The sequence below is a fragment of the Sprattus sprattus genome (genome assembly GCF_963457725.1).
Source record: "Sprattus sprattus genome assembly, chromosome: 5".
Taxonomy (NCBI): domain Eukaryota; kingdom Metazoa; phylum Chordata; class Actinopteri; order Clupeiformes; family Clupeidae; genus Sprattus; species Sprattus sprattus.
In genome coordinates, this window is record NC_137924.1 from 2,369,494 (window position 1) to 2,390,058 (window position 20,565).

At 39.9% G+C, this 20,565-nt stretch overlaps 1 protein-coding gene across 1 annotated transcript in view; it reads right to left on the reverse strand.

The window, feature by feature from the left end:
* LOC308365559 (uncharacterized protein) overlaps positions 1–18,241 on the reverse strand; it is a gene marked incomplete at both ends in the record, with an annotated part of 52,756 nt that extends 34,515 nt beyond the window's left edge. Inside the window, 5 exons of the mRNA XM_080839027.1 lie at positions 14,339–14,602; positions 14,701–14,740; positions 16,986–17,274; positions 17,885–18,040; positions 18,216–18,241. Of these exons, the coding sequence (XP_080695153.1) occupies positions 14,339–14,602; positions 14,701–14,740; positions 16,986–17,274; positions 17,885–18,040; positions 18,216–18,241 (775 nt within the window). The remainder of the gene's footprint in view (positions 1–14,338; positions 14,603–14,700; positions 14,741–16,985; positions 17,275–17,884; positions 18,041–18,215) is intronic.
* Between the last annotated feature and the right edge of the window lie 2,324 nt (positions 18,242–20,565).

Consider the following 20,565-nt stretch of genomic DNA (forward strand, 5'->3'; position numbering starts at 1 on the left):
AACTATAGATTATAATCCTCTACCACCCATCAGGGTTTGTAGTTTTGAACATGGTACCTGGCAAGCACTCCCATATCTCCATGATAATTATCAGGTAAATATCGGGGTGATATCAGAGTTTCACAGTGTCGTTACCCTGTAAGGAAGGTGGAACTGTACTGTAAAAGGAAGCGTGGTTTGTTTCAATGATATAACCATGTACTTTCCTTTACATAAGGATACAATGCATTTTGTTACACTCCTTCACAAAACCTGTGACAAAAATGCAGAAACAGGTGAACTGTCAAAGAGACTAATTTTTATCTTCTTAATCTGCAAAACTTGACGAGAGTAAATTCAATACTCAATACATAAAGTGCAACACAGTGGCATAGCTTTCTAGTGTACTTTTATTGCAAAACAAGTGGGAAATGTAAATAAAAAGTGCAAATGGAATCAATTCAATAACCGTATGTAACTATTCTGTCCTGAGGATACGTGAGCTGTATTGTAGACAGATGGCTAACAAGAAACGACTCAGTAGGCTTGATTCCAGGTTGACTGTTTACTGAAATCTTCTGGTACTTAGTATTTCTGCTTTTTGTAAAACTGCAACACAATGAATACACAGTATACACAATGTCACAACTAAAATAAAATACTTGCCACAGCAATGTCTACATTCCTTTCACATTTCTCTTCCTTTTCAGGTTTTAAATCAGGTAAGTATTACTCACTGTTATCTAAACTTGTTAACTTAATTATCTTTCTTACAGTAGCCTATATCCACACAGATAAGTAACATAATGTCACTAAATGTTAATACTGTTCACACATAAATTGTAGCATGACTGAGGCTATAAGCCATGACAATGGACTCAAACATAGCTATTTGACTAGCATGCTAATGATTAGCATCGCGGTTAGCATAAACACATTTTACAACTTAAAATAAGTGTCCTGAGCATCACCTAAAACATCACAAGGATATATAGCAACTAAAATAAACGGTTACATTCAAAACTTACTGTTGGTTCCACTCCAAGCTCAGCTAACAACTCTTTGTGGAGGAGCACATGTAAACTCAAACAAACACTGGAAGTTTCTGGCAATTAAAGCTGAATTAATAAAGCTGCAGTAATTCAAACCACCACTAGGGGAAAACTCACTGTCAGGAGTCAGAACAGTAACAGTATTTCAATAACCCTATGTATGTAACGAAGTTTAAAGTGTATTATTTTGTTTGCATTTAGTTAATGAAATGTAACCATATTCTGATTTAATTATGCTTTTATTTTCTATCTTGTACATATTAAAGGTTGACAATACACACTGAGTACGTAAAACTGTACTGCCCCTTTAAGATAATTAGTTTAGTATAGTCTTCAGTTTGCGGTTTCTGAACTGAAGACAGGTATGCTTGTTCCCATGTCAGACAAACTTAACTCATAATAAACCAACAAATATTAGATATAATGTCGACATAAGGGGGTTAATACTAGAGAATAGTTAACATGCAATTTACCATACTGATATTGTGATATTAAATATATATATTCCGTTTTGTATCATACCATGAGGTCTCTAGCATATGTTTTCCTTTGCTAGCAGGCTAATGTCCAGTGTATGGAATGACTGCATGTTCATGACTGTCTCTTGTGTGTTGACGTGTGCAGGTATGTTGGATTCAGTGTATGTTAATTGTCATGTATAGTTTCCTCTATTGTTGTTAGAATGTGTAAAGTGATGATGCTATATTTCATGTGCTTTCACATGACGTTCATTGTTGTAAGATGAATGAGTTTGCGGTTTCTGAACTGAAGACAGCAGGCTAATGTCCAGTGTATGGAATGACTGCATGTTCATGACTGCCTCGTGTGTGTTGACGTGTGCAGGAATAAATTCCAAAAAGATCATTTCGTGGCTGTTTATTGTTCAGCAAAGGAGACAACTAGAACACAACGCAGAAGAGCCCGTTACAATGGTGCCGTGACCCGGATATTCAATCAATTCAATAACCAATCATGTTCAATAACTGTTATTTCTACCTATTCTGACCCTGACACTTTTTTTGATGTTAGATTCCATTTGGTGTTAGGTTCCATTTGCACTTTTGCACTTTTTATTTACATGTCCCACTTGTTTTGCAAAAAAAGTATACTAGAAAGCTATGCCACTGTTTTGCACTTTATGTATTGAGTATTGAAGTTACTCTCGTCAAGTTTTGCAGATTAAGAAGATAAAAATTAGTCTCTTTGACAGTTCACCTGTTTCTGCATTTTTGTCACAGGTTGTGTGAAGGAGTGTAGCAAAATGCATTGTATCTTTACGTAAAGCAAAGTACATGGTAATATCATTGAATCAAACCACGCTTCCTTTTACAGTACAGTTCCACCTTCCTTACAGGGTAACGACACTGTAAAACTCTGATATCACCCCGATATTTACCTGATAATTATCATGGAGATATGGGAGTTCTTGCCAGGTACCATGTTCAAAACTACAAACCCTGATGGGTGGTAGAGGATTATAATCTATAGTTACCAGGAAATTACATGGTAATATCATTGAAACAAGCCACGCTTCCTTTTACAGTACAGTTCCACCTTCCTTACAGGGTAAATCACAAGGTTTTACCTGATAATGTAAATTGTAACTACTGGATAATTAGAAAGTAATTACTTTGTAAATAGTTGGAAGTTATACCCTCACTGTCACTTACAGGACAGGTTGGCTGGTAATACATCATCTATAATTCCTGGATAAATACCTGGTAGTTTTAAGTATTTTTCTAGTAAATACTAGATAACTAGTTGGTATATAAATATTAGGTAACTACCACGTAAATAAGTGGTAGTTAGCAGGTAAGTGTGTGATTATTTTCAGTAAATACCTGGTAATTACCCCGTGAATATTTATGTTATTATCACCCTAACAAAGTCACATATGGACACATTCAGTGGGTCTATAGTCTACAATATTCAATTGCAGGATATCTACCAAGTAAATAATGGGTAAATGCCAGGTAACTTGTTGGTATTTACCAGATAAATAAAAGGTAAATATTTTTAACTACCAGGTTTAAAATCTTCAATATACAATTACTGCGTATCTACCAGTGATTATTGGGTAAATGCCTGGTAGCAGTCAGGGAAATATCTTGTAAACACTGGGTAATTACCTGGTAATAACCTGGTATGTACTTGGTAATTACCTGGTATTTGTATTTAATTAAATGGTTATTACCTAGTTAATACATCTTATTACCAGGTATTTACCTGGTAATTACTTGGTTATTAGGGGACTGTAAAAGGAAGCGTTACCAATATTCATTCTTAGTAGACATCCAGCATCCAGAAACTACATCTGTCAGAATGTCCAGGGTGGTAGGATCAAACTGAGACCACTGATAACTTACTGTTTGGAGGCTGTTCCTTACTTCTTCTTCTTCTTCTCCTGTGAGGAGGATCTGGATCTGGGAGCCCAACAGAAACAGAAATCTGATCTGAATCCCAGAAGCCTGCTGGACTTTCTCCTCCCACTGCAAAGACACACACACACACACACAGGCACATAACACGCAAAAAAAGTCTTTGTTACAGATGGTCCAATTATTATAAGCTGTAGAACATAAACAATGACAAAAGTGTGAAGCTAATCTATACTGTGTGATAAATGACCTCACTATGCATAATATTAGTGTTGATGACCTCATTCTGGAACATTTTCTTAAGTGTCTTCTTAAATATCTTCTTACAAACTTCGTAAGACCAACCCTAAGATCCACGCCAGATTCATGAACATGTGGAAATGTGTTCTTAAACTGCCAAAGTGTTCTCATCTGTGCTCCCCGAAAGAGGAATGCCACTGATTCTTAAATTGAATTGAATTCTTGTTCACCTGAATTTGCATACATAAACCTCCCGCCAGCTCCTTATAAGGGCATGCAACCACAGGCAACGTGAGCACTTGAGACTGTTCCGAGACTGAGCCCCAAGCTCACCCATATACAGCCTAACACAAGTAGCCTTAGCCTAGTTTAGTGACAAGTGAATTTCCCCATCATACAATTTTAAAGATGGGCAGGAAATGCTGCCATGATCTGAAAATCATACAATTGTACTTCCATCAGTACGGGTCTATTGTTGCAGAAGGCCTTTTTTTAAGGATAGGTAAGCCAAAGGGATATCGGATGGCCCTATTGCATGTAGACGTTGATCTAGCTTTCAATTTGGCTGCAAGAACATAGCCCAATTCATTGTCCAGATTAAACTGTAAAAGAAAACGGTATACATGCAAAATATTTCACTATATGATATCTTGCTGTAGGCAGGGCTGTAGTGGTACAATTAGAAAACGGTATACATGCGAAATAGCCTACAATTTCACTAATGTGGCCTATATGCTGTAGCGAATGTGCAAAGACCAATTCATTGGGGCTGAACCCCGTGCTCTCCTGTGGCTGCTAACATTAGCCATGGCAACCCTTCCTCCCAATCCCTGTCCAACTCTGTGCAAAATGAGCGAAGTAGTGACTTAAGGGTCTGATGTAAACGCTCTAGTGCCCCCTGACTTTGAGGCTGACAACTGAAAGTGGTTTACCTGAAGTTGTTTTAACACCTGCGCAAACATATGGAAGGAAAAGTTGGACCCCTGATCACTCTGAACAACCCTGGGGATGCCAAAGATCGAAACTAATATAAATTCCTATTTGTTAAGTTTTCAAAAAGCTGGGCAGGAACAAGCTGGTAAAAAAGGGAACCTATCAGATGTTTTACTATTTAGGATAAATATGCCAGTATCGTACTATATTTGTGGTATCGTATCGTAATTGCGGTATTGTATGGTACTTGTGGGATTGTATCGTATTTGTGGTTTCGTATGGTATCGGGTATCATGATATTTATGGCAGGTATTGTATCAAAGTCATAATTTTGGTATTGCGACAACACTAGTTAGGACATCACAATGCCTCGTAGAATCATGACTATAAATGTTAAATGTAATTGGTTAATGATACAATATTCTCGTCATTATTATTATTATAATTATTTAAATCTGAGGATATCTCTTGAAGTGATGTGACCGCAATCACCAATGATTTCTCACAAATGTAGCCCTTAAGAACATGATCACACTGCTTTTCTAAGTTCTTATAACCCGTTCTTAGCAGCACAAATCCCATGTGAGAAACCCTTCAGGAATGCCAGAATTATCTCAGGAGTTAAGAGGAAACTTTTTGTTCTTTCCTCTAGTTGAGAAGAACACGTAAAGAAGAAACTTTTTCCTAACTGCGTTTCAGGAATGAGGTCCAATGATCTTTTATATCCCTTCAAATACTGAGGAATTCATCGCAGACTCACAAACATGAAGACTTACTGTTTGGAGGCAAAATCGGCAAACTGCGTGTTCTCCTGATGTGAGTAGGATCTGGATCTAGGAGTCCAACACAAAAGAGAAACTGGATCAGAAGCCCATTCAGTTACTGTAGTAGGTACTGAAGTGTTTGACACTGTGAACAGCACTGAGTTAGACAGGATTAATGATATCTGGGGAGGCTCTCCTCCTGATGCAACACAACACAGACAGATAGAGACTGAGATTTAAAGGGAAAGCAGGAACTGGAGCTGATATGTGTGAGTATTTCAAAGTGTTAATACCATGTGAGTGAAAGCAGCAGTTCATTTAACGGGACACTTTTTTTTAAGAGAATAACTTTGATTGGTCATTTGGGCCTCAACACACAGTCTATGTTGCTAAACACTTGGCATACACATCTCTTCTCTCACACTCACCAGTCAGATGTTCTCTGTCTCTCTCCTCCAGCTGTCTGCCTCTCTCCTCCAGCTGTCTGTCTCTCTCCTCCAGCTGTCTGTCTCTCTCCTCCAGCTGTCTGTCTCTCTGCTCCAGCTGTCTGTGTCTCTGCTCCAGCTGTCTGTCTCTCTCCTCCAGATCCCTGCCTTGTTCTTGAAGTTGGGTTCTCAGGTCCTGTAGTTGGCTGTTCCTGTCCTGCAGTTTCTTTTCCAGTGACTCCAGTTGTCTTTTACTGGTCTCCACCTCACTAGTCATGTTCTCCAGTAGTCCCTCTCTCTCCTTCTCTCGTTTAGTCACGTTCTTTAGCTCTGTCCCTCTCTCCTGGAGGAGTGTGTTCTTCTCCTCTAATTGTTGTTTTGTCTTCTCCATCTCTTCATTATTCTCCTCTATTTGTTGTTTTGTCCTCTCCATCTCTTTGTTCTTCTCCTCTAGTTGTTGTTTTGTCTTCTCCATCTCTTGGAGCTGTCTGTTTCTCTCCTCCAGCTGTCTGTCTCTCTCCTCCAGATCCCTGCCTTGTTCTTGAAGTTGGGTTCTCAGGTCCTGTAGTTGGCTGTTCCTGTCCTGCAGTTTCTTTTCCAGTGACTCCAGTTGTCTTTTACTGGTCTCCACCTCACTGGTCATGTTCTCCAGTAGTCCCTCTCTCTCCTTCTCTCGTTTAGTCACGTTCTTTAGCTCTGTCCCTCTCTCCTGGAGGAGTGTGTTCTTCTCCTCTAATTGTTGTTTTGTCTTCTCCATCTCTTCATTATTCTCCTCTATTTGTTGTTTTGTCCTCTCCATCTCTTTGTTCTTCTCCTCTAGTTGTTGTTTTGTCTTCTCCATCTCTTGGAGCTGTCTGTTTCTCTCCTCCAGCTGTCTGTCTCTCTCCTCCAGATCCCTGCCTTGTTCTTGAAGTTGGGTTCTCAGGTCCTGTAGTTGGCTGTTCCTGTCCTGCAGTTTCTTTTCCAGTGACTCCAGTTGTCTTTTACTGGTCTCCACCTCACTGGTCATGTTCTCCAGTAGTCCCTCTCTCTCCTTCTCTCGTTTAGTCACGTTCTTTAGCTCTGTCCCTCTCTCCTGGAGGAGTGTGTTCTTCTCCTCTAATTGTTGTTTTGTCTTCTCCATCTCTTCATTATTCTCCTCTATTTGTTGTTTTGTCCTCTCCATCTCTTTGTTCTTCTCCTCTAGTTGTTGTTTTGTCTTCTCCATCTCTTGGAGCTGTCTGTTTCTCTCCTCCAGCTGTCTGTCTCTCTCCTCCAGATCCCTGCCTTGTTCTTGAAGTTGGGTTCTCAGGTCCTGTAGTTGGCTGTTCCTGTCCTGCAGTTTCTTTTCCAGTGACTCCAGTTGTCTTTTACTGGTCTCCACCTCACTGGTCATGTTCTCCAGTAGTTCCTCTCTCTCCTTCTCTCGTTTAGTCACGTTCTTTAGCTCTGTCCCTCTCTCCTGGAGGAGTTTATTATTCTCCTCTAATTGTTGTTTTGTCTTCTCCATCTCTTTATTCTTCTCCTCTAATTGTTGTTTTGTCTTTTCCTGTAGTTGTCGTTTTGTCTTCTCCAGCTCTTTGTTCTTCTCCTCTAGTTGTTGTTTTGTTTTCTCCATCTCTTTATTCTTCTCCTCTAGTTGTTGTTTTGTCTTTTCCTCTAGTTGTCGTTTTGTCTTCTCCATCTCTTTATTCTTCTCCTCTAGTTGTTGTTTTGTCTTCTCCATCTCTTTATTCTTCTCCAATAGTTGTTGTTTTGTCTTCACCATCTCTTTATTCTCCTCCTCTAGTTGTTGTTTTGTCTTTTCCAAAAGTTTAATCTTTTCTTCCTCCAGTTGTTTGTTTTTCTCCATGAACTCATCAGTTGAAGGCAAAGCTGGGATGAAACATGTTGTAATATTTTCAGTGGTATAGAGTTGTGGGTAGACTATTTCATTATCAAGTAGAAATACAGTTCATTTCTGCTCACTCTACTGGTTTATTGTTTCACACAGACACTCAGGAAGTCTCAAAACACACAGACACACACACACACTGAGCAGTTGGCCATGCTGTAAGGTGTATACGAGTAAGGTGTTGCTATATATTTTCACTTGGTAACCTGAGAGAGAAATACCCTTCAGACAGATAATTGAATTCAGCCAGAATATACACCAACCACTGCCTGTACAGAATATAGACCACCACTTGCCTCCACACATGGCCACTTTTCCCTTTCTGTTTCACTGGAGCTGTTCTCATTGTCACACCATGTACCGCTGCCCAGGTGTAGTAAATACAGGAATGAATATGCTTTGTTCTTTGACTGCTCTACTAAGAGTTTCATAACACTGAAGGATTAAAAAAATCTAAAAGACTGAAAGGATTAACTGACACACTCAAATTGAATGTTTAATACTCTGGGACTGGCATCTCGGGATGGATTAAAATGTTTGTCATAAAATAAAAGTTCATGCTAAGGTCTGGTTTGAATGCAATATCATACTTAATCACTTCAGGGAATCATTCTTTCCTTCCTGATATCTCACCTGTCTTCATCTGAACAGATGCAGGCTGGCTCTTTCCTCCATGTTGGAGCTCAGTGTAGACTCTAACTGTGTAGTCAGTTCCTGGTTTCAGGCCTGTGATGTCTGTGCTGCATGACTCAGTAGAGATGGACTTTGGCTCAGTCCCTTCACTCTGGTAAGAGACCAGGAAGTGTGGAGTCTGCTCCATCTCAGGATACACCAGCCAGCTGAGACTAGCAGATGAAGCAGTGATGGAGCACACAGTCAGACGCTCTGGGACTGGAATATCTGGGTGGATTCAAATGTTTGTAATTGAATAAATGAATACAATTCATGCTCATTTTACTTATTGCTGTAAAGAAGACTTCCTGAAAGGTCTGTGTGAAAATTTTAGATGTTTGGATGCAATATCATATTTAATCACTATGTTAAATTCATGTGACAATTGACGGATAAAGTTTGTATCCATATTTTTTTTCCGGATCAAGAGTGAATCATATTGACGTCATGTTTACATGTTGCCTCAGTATGGGCCTCTGTCCACCATATTTACTACACTTTGGCCTGTGAACACTCCTTCTTTAGATCATATTATTGCTGCCAACTGTTCATACTAGTGCTGTAGTTGCAATATCATATTTAATCACTATGCTGAATTCATTCAACGATTGACAGCTAAAGAGTGAATCCAAATTTCTTGCTAGGCCCAGGATGAATTATTTTGACCTAATCTGGTTTACATGTTGCCTCAATATGGGCCTCTGTCCACCATATTTACTACACTTTGGCCTGTGGACACTCCTTTTCTAGATCAGATTATTGCCACCAACTGTACAACAACACAGATCAATCATAAATAACACAGATCAATAATGAATAACACAGATTAATCATGAATAACACTTCAGGGAATCATTTATCCCTTCCTGATATCTCACCTGTTTTCATCTGAACAGAAGCAGGCTGGCTCTTTCCTCCATGTTGGAGCTCAGTGCAGACTCTAACAGTGTACTCAGTTCCTGGTTTCAGGCCTGTGATATCTGTGCTGCATGACTCAGTAGAGATGGTCTTTGGCTCAGTCCCTTCACTCTGGTAAGAGACCAGGAAGCGGTGTGGAGTCAGCTTCATCTCAGGAGACACCAGCCAGCTGAGGTTAGCAGATGATGAAGTGATGGAGCTCACAGTCAGACGCTCTGGGACTGGAATATCTGGATGGATTAAAATATTTGTAGTTAAATAAATTAACAAATTTCACGCTCATTTTTCTTATTGCTATATGAAGACTTCCAGAAAGTTTTGTGTGACAATTTTAGATGTTCGGTTGCAATATCCTATTTAATGACTATGCTGAACTCATTCGACGATTGACAGATAAAGTGTGAATCCAAATTTCTTGCTAGGCCCAAGGTGAATTGTTGTGACCTAATCTGGTTTGCATGTTGCCTCAGTATGGCCCTCTGTCCACCATATTTACTACACTTTGGCCTGTGGGCAAATCTGTTCTAGATCTGAATTTTGCTGCCAACTGTACATACTAGTGCTGTGTCTCAAAAACCTTAAAAAACACAGATTAATCATAAATAACACTCCAGGCAATCATTCTCCCCTTCCTGATATCTCACCTGTCTTCATTTGAACAGAAGCAGGCTGGCTCTTTCCTCCATGTTGGAGCTCAGTGTAGACTCTAACAATGTACTCAGTTCCTGGTTTCAGGCCTGTGATGACTGTGCTGCATGACCCAGTAGAGATGGACTTTGGCTCAGTCCCTTCACTCTGGTAAGAGACCAGGAAGCTGTGTGGAGTCTGCTCCATCTCAGGAGACACCAGCCAGCTGAGGTTAGCAAATGATGCAGTGATGGCGTGCACAGTCAGATGCTCTGGGACTGGAATCTCTGGAAAGGTAGAAGACATCATTGGCACCATCAATAGCACTCAGGGCCTTACCCATTATATTGGGGAGATCACAGTCTTCATGATTTTATGTTGCTGACCTGTGATCAGTATCTGAATAGTGCCCAGTATCAAGATTACATTACAAGATTAACGTTCTGAAAGTATAATGTGGCTGGATTCATTCTGAAAATCCTTCCAACTTATGTACAGTATATCTGAAAGTGGAGGTACTGATTCAAACAGAAAAGTTCTTTCAGTTCTTGTGAAGTTCTTACAATGAAAAATGGAGAAATAGTTTTCTCCAAATTTGCACTCTCCACCAAAAGAGTGACAGCACATTTAATTTAGCTCAAATGTAATATCTTTGACTTTGACTTTGATATCTGGCAACTGCTAAATATTTGTAGATTTGACATTAGGCAGGACACCGCAAAGGACTTTGGTCCACCTTGGATCTAAAGGAATCACTTCAACTTTATTTCTCTATATCTACTTAAGCCTGTCACTATTTCTGCTACAGTGTTTGCAATATCTGTGATGTTTTTTTTATATTTGGTCATATGAAAAGAAATGGATTTCATACTATCATGACAAAAACTGATTACTATGTTCTAAGACCATGGCATACCAGTGAAACAAGTCCCTGTACCATTCCTAGCACTTCTAGAGTTTGTCATTGTGTATTCACTGCAAATAAAATTCAGACCTGTTTTGATTATATGAGAAGCGGGCTGGCTCTTTCCTCCATGTTGGAGCTCAGTGTAGACTCTAACAGTGTAGTCAGTTCCTGGTTTCAGGCCTCTGATGACTGTGCTGGATGACCCAGTAGAGATGGACTTTGGCTCAGTCCCTTCACTCTGGTAAGAGATCAGGAAACTGTGTGGAGTCTGCTTCATCTCAGGAGACCCCAGCCAGCTGAGTCTAGCAGATGATGCAGTGATGGACCTCACAGTCAGACGCTCTGGGACTGGAACCTCTGGAAAGGAAGGACGCCTTCTTAAACTAAAACCTATATTTTGTCATGATATTTGCACTAATTTCTCTGACCTGTGGCTTATGTGTAGGTCTGAAGCTTCAATATCTCAACATCAAAATTTTTAACGAAAATTGTATGCAATGAATCGTCGTATTAACTCATTTGTGCTATGCCTACAAATTATGCTGCCTTTATAAGCATATTATTTCTGTTGAGAATATAGAAATAGAATAAAATAGAAAAGCCTTTATTGTCATTGTATTTACATTCAACGAAATTTAGACTGCTTCTCCTGTTGGTGCGACGAGGGACAACATATAACACAACAACAACATATAACACAACAATATTGCATATCTAAAAACGGTAGAAATAGCATAAAAATATATATAAATATTAAGAGTGCAACAAAGCGCTGTGGAATATATTAAAGTACCTATATACAGGGCCGGATTAAGAAATGTTTAGGCCTGGGGCTAATTACCAGGATGAGGCCCCTATATCGCCCGACGCACATCATGACACGCACACAAACCCACGCCAGGTGCACTGAGACATCAGTGCTTTAAAGTCTACAGAACCACTCTATATATATGATCAGTTTAAAGCCGAGGATAAAATTTACGTGTGTAGTAGACTACACTGTAGACAATAATAAACCAATAATGTAAATGTATACATATTTCCATTCATTCAAACGCAAAAACAAGGCTAAATAGCCAGGGAATGGCCATTATAGGTTACTTCAAATAATGAATTGATTAAGCATATGCCAATTCAGTGGAGCAACAGCTTGGCTCCGCGCCCACATTTCTATGTGAGAGCACGGACGTGCGGTCAGGGGAGGAACAATCATGAATAACAGATCAATCATAAATAACAGATCAATCATGAATAACACAGATCAATCATGAATAACACTTCAGGGAATCATCCTTCCCTGTCCTGGTATCTCACCTGTCTTCATCTGAACAGAAGCAGGCTGGCTCTTTCCTCCATGTTGGAGCTCAGTGTAGATTCTAACAGTGTAGTCAGTTCCTGGTTTCAGGCCTGCGATGTATGTGCTGCATGACTCAGTAGAGATGGACTTTGGCTCAGTCCCTTCACTCTGGTAAGAGACCAGGAAGCTGTGTGGAGTCTGCTCCATCTCAGGAGACACCAGCCAGCTGAGGCTAGCAGATGATGCAGTGATGGAGCTCACAGTCAGACGCTCTGGGACTGGAATCTCTGCAAAGTTTAGTTCAGTTCACATCAGTTCAGTTGGTTTGTCCATTTTGCATTAAACAACCCCACTGAGTTGGGTCTGGAATCCCTGAAAATATTTGAATTTAGTTTGAGTATTACAGAACTACATATGTAAGTGATAATTCATACCAGCTGTATAGAGGGTTGTTCTTTTTTCTTACCTGCTGTAAAACCTTTAGAGGTGGGTTTGCTTTGACGGCCATTTTTCAGTGTAGATACTTGGACAGTGTATTTATGGCCATGTTGCAAGTCCGAGATAGAATGAATAAGTAGATCTGTGTGAATGCTCCTCGGCTGTTCCCCCTGTCCCTCGCAGAAAAGTTCCAGCAGGTAAGACACCTGGTCTATTCCTTCTGGTTTGGTCCACTTGAAACAGACACACGAGGAGTTGTATTCTACAGCTAGATTCTCTGGCATCGGAACCTCTGCAGAATAGAACATGTAACATCAGTTACATCAGTTCCAATCAAAGACAGAGCAGAGCCATTGCATTAAACCATAGGATGGAACTTGCTCTAAAATGGGCATTCACTCAGATCTCAGTTCAGAGTCCACAGCTGGTCATAGGACTTCTATGTTCTTTAGCTCAGTGAGTTAATTGGTAAAACATGCCTCCTGTTGAAGCATTGGTTAAATAACCCTTGCCTGACACTGGTCATTGAGGACAGAAGACATGTTAAATAGTGTTTGTGTGCGTCTGTAATATTTGCAATCTTGGGTTTTAGACTCTCTGGGCCCTAATGTCAGACTCACACTGCAGGTTCTTGTGCCCAACAAAGTAGGGCAACACTTCATTACATTATTCAAACTTAAGTAAAACACGTGTCATATTATGCGTTTAGCGTCTCCAAAGCTCCAATATTCCAAACGACAGGTTCCACAAAATAAAATGCCCTAGCCTAGTGGTTATTCACATCTTAAATTAAACCAGGTGAGGCGATACCAATCAACATGCCAGGTGTCAGTAATTAGCTCTGCCAGCGGGGTGGCTCAACCTTCAATTAAAAGAAAATCTAAGGTGCAATTGGATCCTACATTAGGAGTTCTGAGTTTAGGCTACTATCGTCAACTCTGCACAACGGTTTTGAATTGAATAAATCACTTTGTGTTGCTAAGACTATTATACAGTAAAATACATATCATATCATGCTCAGAGTTGCATTAATATTATTAGGCACACATAATTGTAAACAGAAATTAGTATGAGGCTCCTGTGAAGTAATTAGGGTCCTGTAAAGAACACTAGCCATGTTCACAAGCAATTGTTTTTGACAGATGGGCCATTAGCAGTGACAATCACATCCTGTCCAATATCTCACAAATATTCATTGTGGTTTTGGAGAAGAAAGGGTTACTTTAAAATTACTAATATTTATTAGTCAAACCACACACACTTTCTGGATGATAAAACTCATGAGGTACAGCTAAGGCCTATGTTTACAAGTTCTTTACAAAGAGTCTTGGCCCGCAATCTTTACAATGTGTTTTTGTAAAAAAATCGGAGGACCTCTGAAAGTGGGTTTTTGTAAGGGTATGTTTACATTTGATTTACATTTTTTGTTTTATTATTATTATTTTTCTCACATGTTATTATTGCTGAGGTCTTCTAAAATAGAATCATTAATGCTGTGGTGTGGCGGACAACCTAAAAGAGTCTAACAGACCTCTGTCTCCCAAGTGTTAATATCTGGCCACACCCCTCTCACTCTCTCTTCTCACACACTCTGCATCTGCTTACCTTTACACTCCACCTACCCTTTTCCCCTGTGTGCTTTGATAAATATAGTTATTAATTCAGTTGGTGTTTTCCTGTTCTCATTGTGTTGCTTCCCCCTGAGCCAGGGTTGTAGCACTTGTATGCAGTTTCAGTCAGTCTATGGTCATTTTTACATAATATGTGAGAGTGTTTTAACCAATTTCTAACACCAAGAGGTATGAACTGACCACAGGTCAGGTGTTGATCCTCACCTGTGTGTACAGATGCCCCCACGTATGGTCTCTGGTGGCCATCTTCACTGAGGGTGGCCACAGTAAAGTGGTATTTCTCTCCTGGAAGAAGTCCTGTCACCTCCGCCTCAGAACCCTTCACTACTATGCTGCGCTGCTCCTGGCCTCGTCTCCAGGTCACCCTGTACCTGTGGGGGCCAGGAGCGCCCTCTGGTGGTGACCATCTTAAAGTCACAGAGTCTGGCTGCACTGAGAGGAACTGGATCTGCCCAGGTGGAGGAACACCTGAGAATGATGGAGGAGGAGATGGAAGCTGAAACATGAGATTTTAGTGGTAAGCACAAATCTACTTATTTTTTATAAAAGTGTTAAACATTACATACCTCCTGTTTCAGTAACTTTGCATTGTGTCTCATGTGCATCCTGTGCAAACAAGAATAAAACATTAGAGAACAGAGAAACTGGGTTGATAATGAGAATGTCCTGCCTGTCCAGAGACTGACATAGGAGAGACTGACTGCTGTGTAGGGTAAAGAAGGGATAACGAACGACACGGCACAACTTATACAACAGCTGCCACACTTGTGTTATGTTCATTTGGGAATATCAGTTTACACATTGATCCCTAAAATAGACTTGATTGTATAACTGCTACTTTTCGCCACACACTGAATAACCTTTTAAGTTCAAAACCAAAGTTTTGCAACTAGTTCTAAATGGATAGTTACTATGGCCAAAGCCCAGTTGTTAGTTCTAAATGGATGGTTGCTATGGCCAAAGACCAGTTGTTAGTTCTAAATGGATAGTTACTATGGCCAAAGCCCAGTTGTTAGTTCTAAATGGATGGTTGCTATGGCCAAAGACCAGTTGTTAGTTCTAAATGGATGGTTGCTATGGCCAAAGCCCAGTTGTTAGTTCTAAATGGATAGTTGCTATGGCCAAAGACCAGTTGTTAGTTCTAAATGGATGGTTGCTATGGCCAAAGCCCAGTTGTTAGTTCTAAATGGATGGTTGCTATGGCCAAAGACCAGTTGTTAGTTCTAAATGGATGGTTGCTATGGCCAAAGCCCAGTTGTTAGTTCTAAATGGATGGTTGCTATGGCCAAAGCCCAGTCGTTAGTTCCAAATGGATGGTTGCTATGGCCAAAGCCCAGTCGTTAGTTCCATATCTCTCATTGCCAGGCTAGCATATCCCAGAATTCTGCCGAGCTTTAGCGTTGTAAATCACTGTGATCTTCAGCCCAGATATACTGAAATGCACCACTTATGCAACAGTTACCACAATTGACGATAAAACAGAGGTACTCTTGGTTGGACCAAAATCAAAGAGAGACAGCGTTCTTAGTGATCTTGGAAACCCGCCACACCTTGTCAAATCAAAATGAACAAGCCTAGGTGTCATCTTAGATACAAAGATAAACTTCAAACCCCATTTAGCTAAAGTTACCCAGACAGCTTTCTCCCACTTACGAAACATTGCCAAGGTGCAGCCTTTTTATCACAACAGTATGCTGTGAAACTAATCCATGCCTTGATCACTAGTAGGTTAGACTACTGCAATGCTCTTTAGACTTTTCTCCCAAAAAAGTATATAAAGACACTGCAACTCATACAGAACTCTCCTGCCAGACTCTGAGCCGCAGAAGAGTGAGCACCTCACCCCTGTCTTAGCTGAACTGCACTGGCTCCCTGTTTCTTATAGAATTGATTTTAAGGCTCTGTGAATTTCTTACAAACCTTGAAATGGCATTGCACTTTCACACATATCTAAACTCTTAATATCCTATCAACCACAAAGGAACAATAGATCCTCCTTTTATATATATATATATTTATAATTTAATATATATAACCCAAAGTTCTCCACAAGCAAAGCAGGGAAAGCTGCTTTTATGCTTTACGCACCAAAACTATGGAACACTGTGGCAAACAGGCAAGTTCTGTGAGCATCTTTAATAAAGATTCTTTAATACAGATTATATTGCTGCTATTGTATTTACTTGTATCCTGCACTTACACAAGTTTTTCACACTGTATTAATTGCACTGTATTGTATGTGTTGTTGTATTAACGTATTTAACATGTTGCTACTCTTGTGATATTCACATAAATAAGTGTCTTGACACAACAAAGGTGCTGAGAAAGATTAACAGCTATAGACTCTCAGGCACAGGCTATATGATAGATGATATGATATGATCAGGATATATGATATACATTATGACATGATATGATCAGGCTATATGATGTGTGTACATATCCCACTGACTAAAATTAAATCAATCATTTCCATGTAAGGACAATCGAGGAAGTAGGCAGACACTGTGGCCTGTCAGGATTTTCACATATTGACTATCTAACAAAACCCTGCCAAATATGTACTTCATTCTTTTAAAAATCCGTAATGCTGGCCTTGTTGCGATAATACAGATCCCCTTATTAAGTTATCCTGACAATGATTTGTCACAAGTTCTTTGTTTGAGAATAAGAATTTGTTATACTCTCTGTAATTTCATCGATCCCCTTGTTTGTAACTCTGTCACATGGTTACAGTTATTTTAAACTTCAGAACTAATTAGGCAAATTCATATATAAGTGTAATACATTCAAAAACCTGGAACTACTCAAAATCCAACCAAGCCGTGGTATAATAACAAATAGACCACACCTGATCTGTATATGTGCCCACCTGCTCCACGACGTCATGTCCCTTGTGATCTCTATGGAAACAGCGTGAGCAGATTGCTGATTGGTCGGTCCTGCAGTAGAACTCCAACTGTCTGTGGTGCTTTTCACAGAGGTTCTGATCCTGAAGGTCCTGTAGCTGGTGTCTCTCCAGATCTGGGTCAGAGTAGTGAGGTCTGATGCAGGTCATGCAGTAGGAATCCCCACAGGTCAGACAGGTCTTCACAGCTGGATTTGGGCAGACATCACACAGCACCCGTCCAGCTGACACTCTACAAGGACACATGGATGGGTTTGTTGAAGTCATGCAATCCTGCAGCCATAATGAAAAAGTCAAAGAGTAAATACTATAAAGCCATGACATTACGAGGTGTGCTGGTTTTGAGCCAATTTCATTGCTGTCCCTTTGTAGGCTCTGAAATACATACATTATAATTCCCAAAGCCCTCTGTGCCATTGTGGTTGGGTGGCAGTAAATGGACTCAGGTTGCACAGTAGGGCTGCTAAGTTATGGCACACACACACACATGAAAACGCACGTACGCAAACACGCTCACCGACACACACACACACACACACACACACACACACACACACACACACACACACATCTGCATCAGTGCTGGAGATGCACATCCCTAGTCTGAACAATTTGACACCAGGTAAAGAGGGTAGGCAGATTGGAATATATTCATTTAGCTACCTGGAAAAATTGTATTTAAGTAACTACAGTAAATTCTACAGTGGTACGTAACTAATGTAATTACAAATATTTGAAATGTAATGTGCTACCCTACTTGGTTACTGTAAACGTAATGAGTTTACTGTAATCAAATGACCTGGTAATGCATTAGTCCCATCACTGGTTATTAATATGTGTACCTGGATCCTTCCCCTGTGAAGTCTGGTCTGCTGAATCTGGATACATCACTCCTCACAGACACACTGGACCAAGGGGAGTCTGGTCTGCTGAATCTTGATGCATCACTCTTCACAGACACACTGGACAAAGGGGAGTCTGGTCTCTTCATGACATTCCTGTGAGAATGAGGCAAGTCATAACATTCATAACATTACAAAGAGGATTCAAACAGCACATTATCTGTATAATAAAATAATAAATGAGCAAATACAAAATCTAAACAATTCTAACAGAAATAAAAGAATAAAACTAGTCTTGTGAATCTCCTCTGTGCAGTGAGGGTTGACTTACTCTGGCCGCTGCTCGGGGAAACTCATTTTCGAGGATCCCCCTCTCACTCCCTCTTCCTCTGGGAGCAGTTCTGCTTAGATCACCTCCTATGGTGGTTGCCTTGGGGTGAAGATAGACTCCATTAAGCTCTGGCAAATTATTTGCTGTTTTAACCACCAATATATTTTCTGTTTTAATAGCAATACTATCAACAGCTATCTGTAAAGCGCCTAGAGGCAATTGTATTGTTATGGCGCTATATGAATTGAATTGAATTGAATCAATACTATCAATAGCAAATGTCTGCTCTGAACACTAATCAAAATGAAATCAAATACTTTCTTGTTTGCAATCCTACTCTGTCTAACCTAAGCCTCCGTGTTGGACACTTCTGCTAATTTCTAGCACAGGAACTCTCCCCTAACTCAGTATTGTCTCGGGCACCTTTGGAAGCTGATCCATGCCTCATATATAGGTCTAATCCAAAATGTGGAGTTCTGTTGAGATTGTGTTGTGCCGAGAGCACTGCTGTTTGCAATGCTGTGAAATGATTTGAAACTTTAGCAAACACACATCATCTCTGCCATGTTTAATCCTTAATCATTGTCAGTGTAATCAGTGATATAATTCATGGAGACATTTTGTTAGATAATTCCGTGTTCCATCTTCATTGAGTTATTAAACTCCTTTCCTCATTTCTGTACCGTTTCTCTAGGATCTGGGACCTTCAAAATGTTTCATATTGTCTTCTCCTCTAAGAGTCTGTGACCTTTTATTCACTGCATTCAGTGCTCAGCAGAACTCAGTTCACTTGCTTCAGTGATTTACACTTATCATACATGTTAATATGTGCACTTAATAATATTAGTGCTTATTTATTAGGTAAACATGTGCACTTAATAATATTAGTGCTTATTTGTTATGCAAATATCAGACCACAGGTTTCCCCCGTTCTCACTGAGATATCTATTTATTTACAATTGTTGTCCATATCCATCATATTTATATCATATCATGCCTCTTACCTCATTCATAACTGCTACTGCTACCTTCACCTGTACTTCACCTGCACTTTAAATAAACCAATATCACATAATCACCAATATTGCTGCTAATGCTCTTACTGTTCATACCACTTATATCATACTGTATACATCCTATTTATCTATTTTTTGAATTACCCCATATATGCACATACTCTGCACTATTCTGGTTTTGCACTTCTGGTTAGATGCCAACTGCATGCCAACTGCATTTCGTTGTCTCAGTACTTGTACTCTGAGCAATGACAATAAAGTTGAGTCTAATCTAATCAATGAGTTACTTCTAGCTGCTATCTACCAACAATGTCAGCTTCTTTGAAGGAGTCATGCACCTCCCTTATCTTCATATTTTCAAACTGTCTGCCTTGAGGGTGCAGCCAGAGACGATTATATCCACACACCGTGTAACAACCATACAATGCGAGTTTATTACCTTGGACCTTCACCACAGGTCGAAAATGAAATATACATTTTAAATAGTGAAAAGTATACTGAATAAGTGTGTTCAGTGTGAGCCACTTGCCAGGTGCAGTGTAATAAGAGAATGTTGGTCGGACTTCCTGAATCTGAGAAATCCTTGTTGAACGACATGCCCTCCAGCACCGATTTAGGCTCACATTATAAATACACAGACGATTGACTGGTTTGTTCTTGCAGATTATGACTGCTGTTATACAAAATGTTCCAAAATGTTGACGTTAATTATTAGGCTTGGCGGGCCTTCTCACCGTAACCTACGTCACGCAACCTTATAGCAACAATTTCCACAACATTCGAATTCGAGCCAAAAGTGGTCCGAATCTAAATTCCCTGGGGCAATTGAAAGATTACACAAATCTCATAAAGTAATATTGTCCAGTTTTGATTTAGTAAAAGATGGTATACACAAATAACCTTTCGAGAAAATGTTATAAGAAACCATGACTGCCAGACTCACCTTCACAGGTTGACGATAGTGATAGTAAAATAGAGCAGGTACTGAAATCACGTGACGTTGTTGCTGACACGTTCGCTCCATACTGTTGCATCTTTCCACTAGGTGGCGATGTAAGATTGGCGTATTTGCGGAAGGTGAGACACTTGTTTGACCCAAGATTTCAAAATATGCGTAGGCTACCTGCGCCCCAGTCAGATGGCATTTCCTTATGTTAGCCAGCCAATATATGCGTTTATATGATAGAAATGAACAAGTAGATTATAAATTAACTCAGTTCTAGTGTCAGCACTCCAAATCCGGCTTTTGAAAGACTTTTGTAAAGAGCAATTCCTTTTTTTGACAAACGGAAATAAAGACACATAGGTAACGCTAAACCTAACGCTAGAAAGAC